The 17,229-nt window shown below is 37.5% G+C and overlaps 1 protein-coding gene across 1 annotated transcript; it reads left to right on the top strand.

Moving 5' to 3' along the window:
* The first annotated feature begins 12,967 nt into the window (after nt 1-12,967).
* LOC128028632 (uncharacterized) lies at nt 12,968-16,788 on the top strand. Its single transcript, XM_052615903.1, has 11 exons — nt 12,968-13,700; nt 14,601-14,671; nt 14,759-14,935; nt 15,026-15,087; nt 15,170-15,256; nt 15,344-15,385; nt 15,454-15,627; nt 15,704-15,739; nt 15,838-16,393; nt 16,463-16,578; nt 16,675-16,788. Exons 1-8 carry the CDS (start codon nt 13,543-13,545, stop codon nt 15,737-15,739), a joined length of 807 nt encoding a protein of 268 aa, XP_052471863.1. The 5' UTR covers nt 12,968-13,542; the 3' UTR covers nt 15,838-16,393; nt 16,463-16,578; nt 16,675-16,788.
* The last annotated feature ends 441 nt before the right edge of the window (nt 16,789-17,229 follow it).

The raw sequence follows: 17,229 nt of genomic DNA on the forward strand, positions 1-17,229 counted from the left end.
GGTTAATATGATGGCAACCTGAGGCTATATACTGGACTGAACTCTATTAACATAAAATTCCATTTCACTTCCTCTAAAACTATGATTCAGTCAGTCACAGCCATACACCAGGAAATAAAAATAATAGAAGTCTATTCCAAGGCTGATGCTACCCACAGAAGACAGCTGACATGGGATCACTTATGGGTGTAACAGATAACAACAGTGACCCCTGCTGCTCATCACCTCAGAAAGGACAGACAGTTCAACAACAAGCCGAATTAACTCACCTGCTGATGATGTCCTATAAATATCAGTAAACTCTGTCTGCATATATTTATGCATGCTTAATGTATTGGCCAGATTACTGCATGTGTATATGAAACAATGATTCTGTCATAAAGCTACCACTTGTTTATGAAAACAACCAGACCTACTGCAAGAACTCTTGCAGAGACAACCTGGATACCTTCCCAGATATGATATCACATTATCAAAAACCAGCTCGAGTTTTCTAAGTACCCCCTCCTGAGAACTTGGCTGACACCGTGCGGCGTAACTGTTCAGTCACACACAATTTCAGAAACAAGTGGGCGAGATTAAAATGTGTACCTTGACGCATGGCAGAATATGAGTCATGGTGATGGTCTCCCTGCTGTCTTCAGGCAAACTTTCACAGAATACTGCAGAGATAAACAGGCTAGGGTTCAGGGTGTTGTTGTGTGGCTGTTTTCATAGAGACATCAGACTTTGGGAAGCTGGCAGTGGGACACCTGACCTTTCACCTTGTTGGCAGCAGCAGCCCGGACCTCTGCCTCGAGGTCTTTCATCAAGTTCTGGAACGCCGGGACCAGATCGCTCTTGGTGATCTCTGGGCCAACTGCTTTTTGCAACTTTACACAAACAGAAAAACAACCAGAGTTCTTTCAGAGTCTCAGAGGCGACGTGGATATCAGCCAAATATGCGTTTCATAAGTAGCCACTTCTGAGAATTTGTTTGCCACCATGTAGCGCACCCTCCAGGACATGTCATTGGTGGCCTGGCGTAAAGTGGGCATGACCAGAGCCTCCAAGTGAAGTAGCAATGCTGACACCAGCTTCTACCGCCAAGAGATGCACAGAGAAAAGTAAATGTCTGGATCAAATGACAAATAATTCTTAATATTTATAAAAAAATATATATATATATATATATATATTTTTTTATATTCATGAAGGATTGAAAAAAAAAAATGCATATCATTTTCAAGAAAAGCTCAAAATTAATGACTCTAAAACATGTATTTTTGTGTGTATATATATATATATATATATATATATATATATATATATATATATATATATATATATTTGTTTTTTTTTTTTTTTTAATCATTATCATCATTATTTTAAGTACAAGGATAATTTAATATCAAATCATTTTTTTAAACGTTAGACAATTCACCAGCCATAAATATATATATATATATATATATATATATATATATATATATATATATATATATATTTTTTTTTTTTTTTTTTTTTTACCAGAAACTGTATGTGCATGGTTTCATTAAAGCAGAAATAAATGGGGCAATATCTAACAGCAGTCATTATTATGAATAGCATTATCTTTCTGACTCTGATGACATATGCAGGACTTCTCCAATCATTTTGACCACTTAAACCCCATAGTTCTTACAAATGATGGCAAGATTGCATTTACATACAAAAGCTTCAATACAATTGACAAAAAGGGAACTAAACCAAGTTCCGCCCTACATTTTTTTTTCAATAATCAGTTTCTAAATCATCATTAATTTTAAGTACAAAGATCATTAAATATCAAATCATTTTTTTTAAACGTTAGACAATTCACCAGCCATAAATAAATATATATATATATTTATTTCTTTTAATACATTTATACATTTATTTCTGCTTTAATGAAACCATGCACATACAGTTTCTGGTAAAAAAAAAAAATATATATATATTTTTTTATATATATATTTATATATATATATATATTTTTTTTTTTTTTTTTTTTTTTTTTTTTTACCAGAAACTGTATGTGCATGGTTTCATTAAAGCAGAAATAAATGGGGCAAAATCTAACAGCAGTCATTATTATGAATTACATTATCTCTCTGACTCTGATGACATATGCAGGACTTCTCCAATCATTTTGACCACTTAAACCCCATAGTTCTTACAAACGATGGCAAGATTGCATTTACATACAAAAGCTTCAATACAATTGACAAAAAGGGAACTAAACCAAGTTCCGCCCTGCATTTTTTTTTTCAATAATCAGTTTCATTCAGATGGACATCACAATACGGGAAAACAAATTCTGTCACTAATTTCATTTCATCGTGACTTTAGCCATTATTGCAAATTAAACCTGTCCTGGGTGTGTCAACTAAGAAGACATCAAAATGTGCAGCGACGGGTGCCATTCATTGATGGTCCACTACTGCTCCACACGCGGGCTGATGGGAAAACACGCGACACATTTATAGTCTGGTTACTAATCATAACAATGCATGTAAAATTAAATAGCATAAAATAGCATAAATAGCATAACATTTAACTACCAGTAATCAGTTATAGATTTTGGGGAATTTTAGAATAGAAGTTTTGGATTTGTTGCTAAAATACACACATTCAGACATGAAGTTTATATAAAGTCATACCTCAAACGTACACTGAAATCAGTGTACATAAACTCAAATTCATGTGGTAGTTGTAGTCATATAGAAACAGGTAGAAAATACACAGCAGCTTTGAAACCCACGTTTAAGGAATAAAAAATGAACAGGTCACTGGCGGGAAAGATTCAGAACACTTCTAGTATATTTTTTGTGTGTGTGTGTGTGTGTGCTTTTGCATATTTTTGAGGTTTGAAGGCACTCCAGTTCCAGTTCCCATTCATTCAAGCGACCACTAAAAAATGTTGTTGCCGCGGGTTTGGAATGAAATGATGGTGAGTAAATGATGACAGAAAATTATAAATGATTTTCATTTTTTGAGTGAAAAATCCTTTAAAAGTTCTTAAGCAATTGATTGAAAGGTCTAAATATATTCTTCAGTACTGCTGTATTATAATTTTCTAAAACAAACATTTGAAGAGTTATTCATTTATATAAAATGAATATCATGAATTCTTTATTTTATCTAGTTTTATTATTTCCGTTCATTCCAGTGATAACAAAAGATAAATAATATTACATATCCACATTCTGTTTAGTTCGGTATATGGCCCTAAAGAGCATGCAGAGGGTGGCTGTCATCTGTTAATAATCAAGTAGCTGGAGGCCACTCTGAATGACGTCAAGCATTCCTCCCTCACATCAGGCTCTCTCTCATCCAGCCTTGCTCCAGATCGCCTGTATACTCTCTCCTCAGATGCCTCCCTCATATTTTCCCCTTTGAGGTTATTAATGTTAGAACATGATTCCTGTACTCTCTCCTTAAAGGTCCAGGCCCCTCCAGGTGTGTGCAGACCACCCTTGGCCCTTGTTGTTTAAATAGCATCAAGCTAAGCTCTTTCATCTGCACCACACTTTTAGAAACCACTGAGAAGGAAAAGATTCAGCCTGCGCCCCCTACGCCCTCATCTCAAGGATAAACATGATCCTGAAGTACATGCATCCTCTGTGCATAGTGATGGTGTCTGGTTCACATATGGGAAAACAGTAGCACTTCATGCTACAGGAGTGCATGGGTAATGTGACATTTCTTGGATTTGGCAAAAAAGAGGTTTTTTGTAAATATTTTCTTGGTTTTTGAAAATATTTAGACTAAAAATTTCACTTTTTGCCTCAAGCTTCCTCGGCGTGTCAGTTAAATTAAAGCAGGGGTGCCCAACCCTGCTCCTGGCGATCACTGTCCTGCAAAGTTTAGCTCCAATCCTAATCAAACACACCTGAGGCAACTAATTAAGGCCTTCAGGCTCACTTAAAAATTAAAGGCAGGTGTGTTTGATTATGGTTGGAGCCAAACTTTGCAGGACAGCCAATCGCCAGGAACAGGGCTTGGCACCCCTGAGTTAAAGGAATAGTTCACTCAAAAATGAACATTTGCTGAAGTTTAGCATTATATCGCTTAATCACCAACGGATCCTCTGGAGTGAATGGGTGCCATCATAATGAGAGTTTATAAAAACACTGATAGAAAGACAATAATCCACAATATTTGTAATAAACAAGCCCATCGTGAAGATGTCCTTAATAAAGCTTACTCCAGTGAAAAAGGCCATACCCTATTGTCCTCTCACATCAAAATCCACAAATATTTTTGTTTAGAATTGTTTTGGATTGTTTTCACTTGTAAATGAAGCTTGGTCTGTGCATATTTCTCCCCTGATTCAGGCGAGGTGACTTTTTTACTGGAGACAGAAATAATGATAGAGGACTTGCATTGTAGCCAGAAAGAACAGTTTGAAGTTAAAACATCTTAATGTGATGTTTTTATCTGCTGTTTGGACTCTCATTCTGACGGCACCCATCCACAACAGAGAATATTGGTGAGCTAGAGATGTATTGCTAAATTTCTCCAAATCTGTTCCGATGATGAAACAAACTCATCTACAGTACATCTTGAATGGCCTGAGGGTAAGTTTTATGCAATTATTTTCATTTTTGGGGTGTACTATTCCTTTAAGAATGCAAAAAAATTATCCTGGGCCATGTGAATTTTAGCAAAGGCCCTGTATTATTCAATTTTTTGTAGTGATGTTACATTTACACCTACAAGACAATGTGTTATATTCCATTTTTATTTCTCTCTGGGTATACGAGGACACCAGTGTTTTGGATAATTCATTTGCATAATACACCATGTCTGATTAGATGTTGTGCTTGAACTGTTGCTTATAAGTACAGTCATTATCTGGAAAAGAACATTGTTCTTTGAATTAATCACCTTGTGCTTTCTTGTTTCCTGATGTACTGCTTGAAATATACATGGGAGAATCCTGATATGCAATTTTACATATCAATTTTCACAGCTAAGATTTCATTTAGTGTATGTACAATTACCACATATATACCGATGACCTTGGAAATTAACAGGACATATTGTTAAAATCACAGTACTTTTGCCAAAACTGACATAAACACATTAACTTCAAACAGATGAACCTATCCTGGTGGTTATGATGTCAGCAGTTTATTGGATGAATGTTCATCCAGTGGAAATACATTTAGCCTCACATCTCAACCACAGACATCACTGTTCGTTCGACTTCTAGACCACAGACCACCAATTTATGACTCATGCCTGAAGATGTGGGCTCATGACAGGTTACAATTTAGACTGAGCGGTGCTGGTGATCACCATTCAAACAGCACACGGCTGTCAGGGTCAGAGTTACAGATGAGTATTGTAAATTGTCTGTGTACAAAGCGCATGATGTTGGTGAGTAATTTTTCAAAAATATAGTGTGCGCTAATAAGCAAGTATAGGCACTGTGAGGAAAAACAATGTAAAGGAAGAATGGTGGCTCAGGGTCACAGGAAAAGGAGGACAGATCTAGGTAAAGGGTTGCTTGACGTCATAATATGGTCAGTATTTCAACTGAATGAAACATTTATTGGTACATTGTCATTTGGAGTTATTATAGTGGAAACACCAAGAAACTATTCATGTGCTGGCCTCATTCTGAATAACATTTGCTGTTAACACTTGTTCATTGTGGACCAAATCCTGACATTCAGATGCAATATGAAATAAACTGTTACTTATAAATGACACACAGTTTTACAGTAGCCCACTTTACAAATTCTGGTTACAAGAATGTACTGAAAACATTAGTTTTGGTTCTCAGAATGTTTTTATTTTTATTTTTTATAACTGAAATGAAGAACATTCCACTTACATTGTACACATTTTGCAACTTTACAATAATAATTATTATATATATATTGTAAAAGCAATCAACTAGTGTCTTGTAAAATATATATATATATATATATATATATATATATATTTATTTTTTTACAAAACACTAGTTGATTGCTTTTACACAAAAATAACAATGTTCAAATAGGCAACATCTAGTTGCAACATGTCGATATGAATTTAAGGTCAACAAATATTATTTTATTATATTATATAATTTTATTTTTATATTATAAACTAAATCAACAGCACTTAAGAAACATGTTTGATATGGTCTGTTTTTTTTGGGGGGGGGGGGGGTCGTCATGCAATTCCACATTAATTTAAGCCCAACGTACCGTTTTTGGTTAACAGAACATTCTGTGAATGTTTATTTTTGGTTGATGAATTTAAGATCAACAGCAACACCATATTCATGCACTTCTCCACACTGAAATGCTAACACATTGAAGAACCTTCCAGAGCAGTGCACTTTAGTACTTTTCAATCATCTGTCAGATGATGCATGTCCAACCTCCCCCTACAATTTGCAAAGCTTATAAATGTGCATCGCTCTGTTTGCTTGACATGAACTGGGAGACGATGTGAGGAGAGACCTGAAACAGAACAGCTGCTGCCACAGACCAATTAGCTGGAGGCTTGCTATGCTCTTCTGAATCAATTACCGCAGCCATTTAGCAGCAGAGGCAGACTATGGGCTGAGCTGATACTCACTGACGTCAAACCTGTCGTCCCAAAAGGCTCTGCAGGCGGAGGTGTGATAGCAGGGCTGTGAAAGTGAGGGAGAGCAGGGGGTTGACTGCTCAAATCAAAGCCTCTTGAAAGCACCGAAAGCTGTTTTTCTCCCTGGATCATTCATCCGTTTCCTCCTCCTTTTTCTGAGTATGGCAAAGACATGCAATGACATCACGCCGTAAGGCCTATGAGTGTTTAACAGAGGTGATGGAGAGGCTAAGTGCTGCTGATGGGTGTTTTTGGGCCAGAATGTGCCCTGGATTATTTTGAACTGAACACAAGGGACTGGTTGCTCAAACACCTTTCATATTATGGAACAACGCAGCAGAGTGTGATGTTTGAGGCAAAGGTCAGGCAAGTCCTATTATGAAACCCAGGCTGTAATAAGGTTATATGTCTGGTCCAATTTTTACAGTAGATTTTTATTACATAATGTAAAACGTTTATATTAGTCATAGCCTTAAGCAACCAGAATACCCTAGAAACAGCCTAACAACATGATAAATGTTTACCATTATGCTAAAAACTATTGAGAACTCCTATTCTGCATCTGAAACAGAATTCTTATAAAAAACATGCGAAAAACAGTATGCTTAAAGAGCAGCATTTCAAAATTCATTGTATTCGAAAAATAGTAGGCAAAACTACCTGGATACTTCTTTATAATTGGATCTGCACAATTTTTACATTTTCTTTGGAATTAGAAGAAATTATATCAAGCAGCTCATAACTATGATGATGTCTGGGTCAAGTTTTCATGGTTTTTCCATTCAACGTGTATTTATTCACATCAAATGAAGACGAATGTTTGAGGATACTTAAAGCTGCAGTAGGTAACTTTTGTAAAAATCTATTTTTTACATATTTGTAAAACCTATCATTATGTCCTGACAGTAGAATATGAGACAGATAATCTGTGAAAAAAATCAAGCTCCTCTGGCTCCTCCCAGTGGTCCTATTGCCATTTGCAGAAAATCCATCGCTCCCGTTAAGAAACAACCAATCAGAGCTGCGGTCCGTAACTTTGTTTATGTTCAAAATGTAGAAAAATTTATATAATAAGCGAGTACACCATGAATCCATTTTCCAAACCGTGTTTTTAGCTTGTACTGAATCACTAGGGTGAACCTATAATAAGTGTTTATATTCGGACTATTTTAGTTTTAATTCTGTTTATTAACCGCTAGAGTGTCAAAAGTTACCCATCGCAGCTTTCTTTTTCTAGTTCTGCTAGATAAATGCCCCATTTTTGAGAGTTTTTTAAACTGGCAATCGAGAATGCTTAATTTGAACACATCCCCATGTGATAGCATGCAAATTTTAGGCTGTGATGTTGGTGAAATCTCCAGTAGTGTCAAGAGAATCCAATTCCTTTACGTCAGGTTGCCGTGGCTAATTGAAGCAAAGTGTGTGAGATGGTCAGCCTTGATGCATAACTGATTTGAAGAGCAATCCAGTAAAACAGCACGTGTTCAGTGCACTGCAGGAGCTGTCCATTAACCTTGAAAGATTCTCAGCAGAGGGCATGCTACTGAGTGTCATGGGGTCCACCACGCTTAAACCACATGCCATTTGATTTCACCTTAGAAATTTGTGATTTTTCTTTTTTGAGACAGTATTAATATAATCTGACCAGCTTTTCTATGTTAAACTGTAGTTGAGAAGGTCATGAAGAGGCTATCTTGACATTAATAGTATTAATCAGTATTAAGGTGTGGCCACATTTATCACTCCAATGCTCATGACATAGTTCTTTTTCATTCATCATTTAGGGGTAAAAGAAGTTGGAAATATATTTGCAATGGTATACTGGTAGTGAATATCCCTGTTGGTGGGAAAATAAATTAAATACACAAAATAAATACACAACTAAAAAGAAAGACAGCAGTGAGAAAACAGCAGTTAAGAAAGTATCCAATCATACCTATAAGAAAACATAATCTTCTAAGTATTCATCTTCGTAGTGATGTGGATATGTTTGCAATTCAGCACTTCTTCAAGTCACCATGTTTATTTTTGTAGCACTTTATACTGCTGTCAGTAGCTAGTGTGCTTATGTTTTAACTCTTAGATGCCTGATCTGGACAGATGAAATTAACCTGAGAAAATGTCCATGTCAAATAAGGCGGAGCCCTAGAGCCACACCTACCTAATCATCACCATGAACCAGTGGTAATTCAAAAGTGTTCACCAAATGAAGTAAAATTTTCTGGAAAGTCTGCTTTTGCAAGCTGTTTCGAACTCCCAAAACAAATTCCAATCTAACTTGATTTTTGTATGATTTTGTTCGAAATTACATCACCAGTTCGCTCTTTGATTTTGATTTAAGTATATCTAGGGCCTTCACTATGGAGGACTACAAGTAGAATAAAAAAAAAAAAGTACAATTACTGTTGTTCTGTGAATTTTTGTAGGTGAAATCCAATAATTAAAGGTGCAGTAGCAAAATTTAGTGGGCAAAACAGGTTTATTGTCTATTGTCAACAGTGCAGTGATATATAAAGCACATTACGCACACACAGAAGTCTTAAACTAAGCAACTGTACCTGTTGCGAAATCTGCGTGGGAAGATATTTGCCCTCTGACAAATTGCATGGATTCCTATTGAAATTACTTGATTTTGCCCATGTAAATTTGTCAAACATTGTTTATGGTTCCACAACATGAATTTAGGCAATTGGGAATTTCACAACAGGTTTACGTTGGTCATGCAAATTTATGTTGACCAACATAAATCTGCTTAATCTGAAATTGACTTCTGTGTGAGTGGAGCTTGCCACACTATTGACAATGGACACTTTTTCATTCAAAAATTTGACGAATTATAGCAAATGTGACCACACCTTTAATAATGTCCTTTAGATTACTTTGGATATAAAAGAATTATTTAATATAATAAATGCCTGCCATCTTTTAATGTTGGCATGAGAAACTATTATTAATGCAGAATGAATGACTGATGACATAGCCAAAGTAGGTGATTCATAATGAAACTGACTGGAAGGAATCGCCACACTTCAGTAACTAACTATGAGGATGTATCATACTTCCTCTCTTTGGCCCATTTGTATTCCTCTTCAGGATATGTTCTTTTTCTAGCTCTGATAAGTGATAGCCTACTTATCAGCCGCCTCCAAGAACCAACCTGAATGGGATTTTATCAAACTCATGACTGGTGACTCAGATATGATGTCAATGAAAAGCTAAAAGCATACAAACTTTGGTTTAATCTCTAACTATATGCAATTTACACAGTGATGCACACATCTGATCTTCTGTAAACCATACCTACGTCATTTACATTATTACTTCCAGACCAAAAATTCATACAGATTACATTTAACTCAAACTATAGTTCTTTCGGAGCCAAGTGTTTTACTATTGTGAGGAATAGCCTGAAATAATTCAACCCACTTTCTGGTCCCTCTATCTTATGCTAGAGACAAGCAGCACTACACGTCACAGTATGACGTAAATATGAAGTGCTCTGCAGGCAGAACTCAATAAAGAAGGATTATTAGATTGACCTGCGTGGCTAGTTCTGACATGGTTAACTTAAAAAAGGCACATACCCCACACAGTAATGTTGAACTTATTAAAGATCAGACAACATGAGTTCATTGTTCTTCCTTCTAGGCAAAATCGGAGGTTATATAAATACATTATTAAGACGTGCAGAGGACATTTTTTGGCCTATCAAATATCTCAAACTAACATGAAAATGAACGAAAAGCAATATATTTCTCAAAATGCTTTAATTTACAGTAGTTTGCATCATTTATTTGTGTAGCCTATATGTCATTCTGGTATTATAATGATAAATGCTGAAAGAAACTGGTTTGGTGTCAATAAAAGGGCGCCAAACTGGACAAAAATATAATAGTATGAAATCAGAGCAATCCCAAAGATTCCAAAAGGTTACAAACTGTAACGGATCAGCCCGTGATTCCGCACAGCGAAACAAAGTCTGCTGAACAACATGTTCCTCTGAGCTGCGTGTTAAAAACCGTGTTTTACCGAGGACGCAGAACAGCTCGATCTCAACTGATGGAAGCATAATTTCATTATGACGCTTGGCAACTTTATAGTGTTTGATGATTTTCAGAGTTGTTTTGAAATTGTCGTGGCAGGCTGTTGTTAGGAAAGAGCAGCGTTCATTAGCACAGAGACGCAATTTTCCTCACGCCGACTGCTCCATGTTTACAGCGGAAGACGGCAGCCGGTGAACAGGTCCACGAGAGATGGTCATCCCACACCGATACTACCGCTCGAACAACACACGTGGTCTCCGTGGAAGTGAGCAAAAACGGTCAACACTGACAAACAAGTCAACTCCTCTGAGTGGACTTTAGCTACTAAAAACTGTTCTTCCAAAGTCAGTTTTAATGAAATTACATTCATATGACATCAGTGTTTAAACTTTGCAGTTTAGTGCAGATGAATGATCAGTTAAAACAGGCTCCTCGACACATTAGCAAGGGAAAGTAGCCGTCAGTGTCGGAAGTAAACAGTAGCGAAATACCATTTAGTGTAGTTTACAAGCAAATGTTCAGAAGTCATTAAAAGAGAATCAGACAGCCTCGATGTGACATAGTGCTACAGGGCCCCCTTCCGGACATCTGCGAGATGACATATTCAGTTCACTCACAAAAAATATTATAATAATATACTGTGTGTGTGTGTGTGTATATATATATATATATATATATATATATACACACAAAAAAATTGTATTGTCATAGCTGGCAGGTTCAAGTGTACAAGTATATATATATATATATATATATATATATATATATATATATAAACATGGCACGTGGCAGAAGAATACCTGAGTTTTTTATAAGACACAAAGTTTTTCAGTCTGATAAAAAAAAAAAAAAAAACAAGCTCAAAGATATTTAAGAATGCTTAAAAAACATACATCCTCATAAAAATTCTCTGGGGTGCAAGGGTGGTGGAAAAGCCATCAAGTGTCTGTTTGGTGAGGTATAAGAAAATGATCAGGGTCTCCCAAATATCAAAGATATGCACAGTTAAAAATATGTCTATAGTTAGCCGAGTCAAGCAGTCAAGCACACTGAAAAGTCAAGCATCAGAGCTCTCCTCTGATCCCTCCTCATTTGCCACTTTCCAGTTTTTCTGCTTTTTCCTTTGAGGTTGGGGCAGCGTGTCCATTTCAGGGCAGTCTCTCTTCCTGTGCGTTCTCGTCCTTGTGTCTGAACGGCTGTCGTCTGTGTGGCTGTCCTTGGTTCTGTCTTTGTTTTTCCTCCGCTCTCTCTTACTTCCCTTCCTTCTCTGTTTCCTCCTGCCGGTGTCCTCCTCATCGCTGCAGGTCTCAGAGCCCGAGGCAGCTGTCAAAAAAAAAAAAAAAAATTAACCCATATTCTAATTAATTCTAATTAGTCCAAAGAATTATCTTACTTGGGAGAAAAGTTTCCAAGCAAGTAAAGCAATTTAAATGGGGTAAAACTGCAACAACAACAAAAAAAAAAAAAAAAAAAAAAAAAAGAGAGAGAGAGAGACCAACCAATCTGTGAAATATAGCACCAAACGGAGTCATTACTACGAAGATATTTAACCAACTATTTCTAAATCTTTGAAATCTAAAACTTCCTGTCCACTATCGGAACGCCTGTTAGACTAAACAGATTTCCTAATTGTATGGGACTTATTAATCCAAATAAAATTCAGTAACACTATTTTCGCATCATCAGCATTTTTTCACTAACAAATGAAGATAAAGCAGGATGAACACAATGGTGCGACCCCCGTTAAATTTAGACATCGGAACTCTGCCAAAGAGGGACACAGATCTCGTGGAGAATATTCTAGTTTCTGTGATTTTAGGTGAAAAAATGAGTTGATCTATATTTAGCACGGAAAATCCCCAGGTAAGTTACTTGACACAGTCTTTAACGCTGTGGTCTCAAACTCAATTCCTGGAGGGCCACAGCTCTGCAGAGTTGAGCTCCAACCAGCTCCAAATCACAGCTTTTTGGAAGTTTCTAGTAGTCCTGAAGACCTTGATTAGCTGGATCAGGTGTGTTTGATTAGGGTTGGAGCAAAACTGTGCAGAGCTGTGGCCCTCTAGGAACTGAGTTTGAGGCCAATGCTTTAACGGGTATGAAGTATTGATGACTGTTTGGTATCATGAATATAAAAGTTCCCAAACAGCTCTACTGACATTAGTTCACTCTTATGTTTTCATATTAACATTAGCTTACACAACCGTTCAATTAAATTAAAGGTTTATTTAGTTAAAGTACATAAAGTCATAAAAACGAAAAAAAAAAAAAGAGTCAAGATCAAGCAACATTTTCTGTTTTAAGAAAAACAGAGTAAAGGATGAACTGACTTTTCTATTATTCAATAAATTTGTAATTTTATGAGCAACGTGAACACAGCATCAAAATAAGTAGATTTTGTTAATTTCCTGCTTACGCACTTCTTTATTTCAAAATAAAAGTAGTGAATAAACTTTAATTTCAAAATAAAAGTTAAAATTATTACAGTTTTTCTGAATTGCTAAACGTATTTCTTGAAACCATCACTCAATTTCTCACAAATCTAAACCTTCAAACTAAATTCACTGAACCCCTGACTCTTCTGGCAAACAAAACAATAGCTTCAAATCACACACACATTAGTCAAAATACACACTAAATATCATTAATTAGAAACTACGTAAACAAATTGAGATCACAGTGTCCTGGGGCCTGTTGCACAAAAGTAGAATTAAGACATCCGGGATAAATGATTCAGCTGAGCTCAATAAAGCCAAAACATGTGCGTCCAGGCTTAATTGGTTGCACAAAGACCAAGCCAGGATGAGCAGACACGGATTCATTAAGCCAGGTGAAACCAATCCTGGATAGGTGCGCGCTCACGGCTCACTCAAATAGACCCCGCCACAGATCACAGATTAACTGATTTACCATGGCAACTAGAGCCGCGTACTTTTCCCCGTCGGAAGCACAAATCCTCATGGAGGCATACGAGGAGGTAAAAGATATAATTAAGAAGAAAGGCAACACCGCCACAGTGATAAAGCAAAGAGAAAAAGCGTGGCAAAGTATTGCAGACCGCCTGAATGCGTAAGTAGTGCACAATTACACACTCACCGCTCCGCTGAAACATCACAATTACAAATCAAATATTTAATTCACATCTCCAAAAACGCAGTTGTACTGTAATTATGAAACGGTTACATTTTTTTTTATTGAAATGCACTGCATATATGAGTGAAATTGTGTAACGTAACTCCATCACACTGTATAAAGCTATGATATATTATTATTAAAGCCTTACATTATTATTTTACGTTACTACGCTCAGTACGGTTTAATCTTAGCCGTTGTACTCTGCTTATTATGTTGTCCACCGGTTTTTTTTGTGTTTCCCCTGCTTTTATTAATGTAAAGCAGCTTTGACAGAATGAAACAATTGTGAAAAGTGCTATATAAATAAAATTTTCTTGAATACATAGATGAGCTATAATAATAATCACTTTAATTTATATAGCTCCTTTCAAAGGACCCAAGGTCGGTTGCTCACTGCACTGCAAAAATGTCTTTCTTACTTAGTATTTTTGTCTTGTTTTCAGTAAAAAAAATATCAAAAAAAAAATCTTAAATATTTTCTAGAGCAAAATAACCTAGGAAAATAAGCAAAAAACTTATGCCAGTGAAACAAGAGAACTTTTCTAAAAGTAAGTGTTTATGGGAAAAGTAAACTTATTTCAAGAGAATTTTTCTTATTATATTGACAGATATTTAAATTTTTTGCTTGTTTTAAGCACACATTTACTTGAAGTTTATATTTTTGGTCTAAACCTATACTTATTTTGCTAGGTCATTTAGAAAATCAATAAAATACATGTTTTTTTTATTTTTTTTTACTGAAAACAATACAAAAATACCAAGTCATTTTTGTCAGTGTGACTCCATTAAATGTTCTTGTGATAAAGAATGTGTGTGTGTGTGCGTGTGATGTAGATTAAACATGAACGGGCCAAAACGGACATGGCAGCAGGTCAAAATCAAATACAAGAACATTCTGCAGAATGGTATGGTCCCTGACTAATATTTAACAAAGCACAAGCATATATTGTACCCAGAAGGTGCCTGCTCACACATTGTCTGTACTGTTTTAGCAGTGAAAAAGAATACCCACAGACAAGGCACGGGTGGTGGGTCACCAAAGGCTGACCTTACCCCAGCAGAGGACATGGCCTTGGAGCTAAATAAAGGCAGGCCCGTCTTAGAGGGGATCCCTGGGGGGAAAGAGACGAGCATAGGTTCCTCCCAAGATGCCACCCGCTTCATTCAAGGTATGTCCTTCCATCTCTACATGGAATACAACCACATTCATATTGAATCAATTTGGACTGTCTGACTTTGGTTTACCTATTGCCTTGCAGTGTCTGGCAGCACTGTGTTCCTGTTAGAGCCACCAGCACAAGCACCAGACGATGCTGATCCAGTGAGTACTCCATCAAAGGCATACTGTAGGCCTGGCATGTCTTGTCTACTGGCTTCAATATGAATCCGATTAAATGTGATAGGGTGAAAGTCCCAGTGCAGCAGCAACAGCACATGATGGAGATGATGATGAGGAGGAGACCATCTCTCTGGATTCCAGAAGGCATGAGGTATCATGTTAAGACTGTGAAAGTACTATTTACTCTACAATGGTGAGGAGTCCTCATCAAAATCAAAAAATCTAATTTCTTTTACAGGATCCAGATGCTATACAGTGGGAAAACCAGCCTGGCAACATAGTGCGTATTAATAAAAGGACACCACATCCTGCCAAATTCAAGCTGCGCTAATTGTATTGTGTTCACAGAGCTCACAAGCTATCAGAAAGTTGTATGGCAACCACCTCCGGCGCCAAATAGAACTGGCAGACATAGACATTCAGTACAAGAAGAAAAAGCTAGAAAATCTTGCACTGGAGTCCGAAATAAAAAAGAGGACAATTAGGAAACTGGACCTTGAAATAAAAAAACTTGAGCGGGAGGTTAGATATGCCTTCAATGTACACTGTATGCTAACTGTAACACAAATGTATTAATCATTTTTCTTTCCTCCCCCAGCTCCAAGAAGATGACACAGCTCAAAATAAAAATTAGGTATATTCTCGTAAAGTCAAGTGAGCCATGACATATGAGCTCTTATTGTGAGCACACAGGACGGTGGCATCTTTCTAAGGTATTTTTTATTTTCACAGCAATCAGTACAACCAAGTCATCGTTATAAGGCACCAGCCTCTTTTGCCCACCCCCCCAGCACCAGGTGTGGCCACTAGCCTATATGAAGGCCCAAAATTGTGTGTTCCTTTCTGCTCTGACAATGGCATGCCCATTCTTGCGAGATGTGGTGGATGAAGAAGCACTTGTGCTGAGGAGAGCCTTCAGGCGAGAAAGGGTCTTCAGGGACCGGTTGGACCCACTGGCCTTCCCTGATGACCATCTATATGAAAGATACAGGTTTTCTGCAGATGGCATCAGGTATCTATGCAGACTACTGGGTCCCAGGATTAAGCACCGCACTGCACGGAGCCATGCACTGAGTGTGGAGCAAATGGTTTGTGTGGCCTTGCGCTTTTTTGCTAGTGGAGCCTTCCTGTACTCGGTGGGGGAATGCAGAACAGCTGAACAAGGCCACAATTTGCCGCACAATAAGGAGTGTGTGTCTGGCTATCAAAGCATTAGCAGATGTCTTCATCTCCTTCCCTGGCCACAGAAGACTCTGTGACATGAAAGAGGAGTTCTATAGGATTGCAGGTAAGAGGATCTACAAATTACAGGACAACTGTTAACACATAGTAGGATACTCATTACTTTGTGTGACAGGTTTCCCCAATGTCATTGGTGCAGTGGACTGCACACACATAAGGATAAAAGCCCCCTCAGGTGCCCATGAGGCCGATTTTGTGAATAGGAAATCCTTTCACAGCATTAATGTTCAGGTGAACATAACTTTTTGATATTGTCCATTGACGAACACTCTGCATTGCCAATGATGTGCATTGATTGGTGTAATATTCCTCATCTTATGATTTCAGATGGTCTGCAATGCTGACTGTGTGATCAGCAATGTTGTGGCGAAATGGCCTGGCTCAGTCCATGACTCCAGAATCTTTCGGGCCTCTGAAATCTATCAGTGCCTATCACAAGGTAAGCCACACAACCCCTATTTATAACCATCATGGCTGTGTCAAGAATATCACTGTGTTCATGAGGTAGTAATGATGAGATTTTGTGTTGACAGGTGAATTTCTCTGGTGTGTTGCTGGGAGACCGGGGGTATGGCTGCCAGCCTTTTCTCCTGACACCTTTCACAGACCCCCAGGAAGCACAGCAGGCCTACAACCATGCCCATGCCAGGACCAGGGCCAGAGTTGAAATGACCTTTGGCCTCCTGAAGGCACGCTTTCACTGCCTTCACAAATTAAGGGTCAACCCTGTTAGGGCATGTGATATTACTGTGGCTTGTGCTGTCCTCCACAATGTAGCCTGCCTGAGGAAGGAGAGGGCCCCCAGAGTGCCACCAGCCATGGACTGGGACAATCCGGCAATCTTCCTTGATGACGACAGTGGTCGGCTGCTGAGGGACCAAT

Source organism: Carassius gibelio, chromosome A15, assembly GCF_023724105.1.
Source record: "Carassius gibelio isolate Cgi1373 ecotype wild population from Czech Republic chromosome A15, carGib1.2-hapl.c, whole genome shotgun sequence".
Classification (NCBI taxonomy): Eukaryota; Metazoa; Chordata; class Actinopteri; order Cypriniformes; family Cyprinidae; genus Carassius; species Carassius gibelio.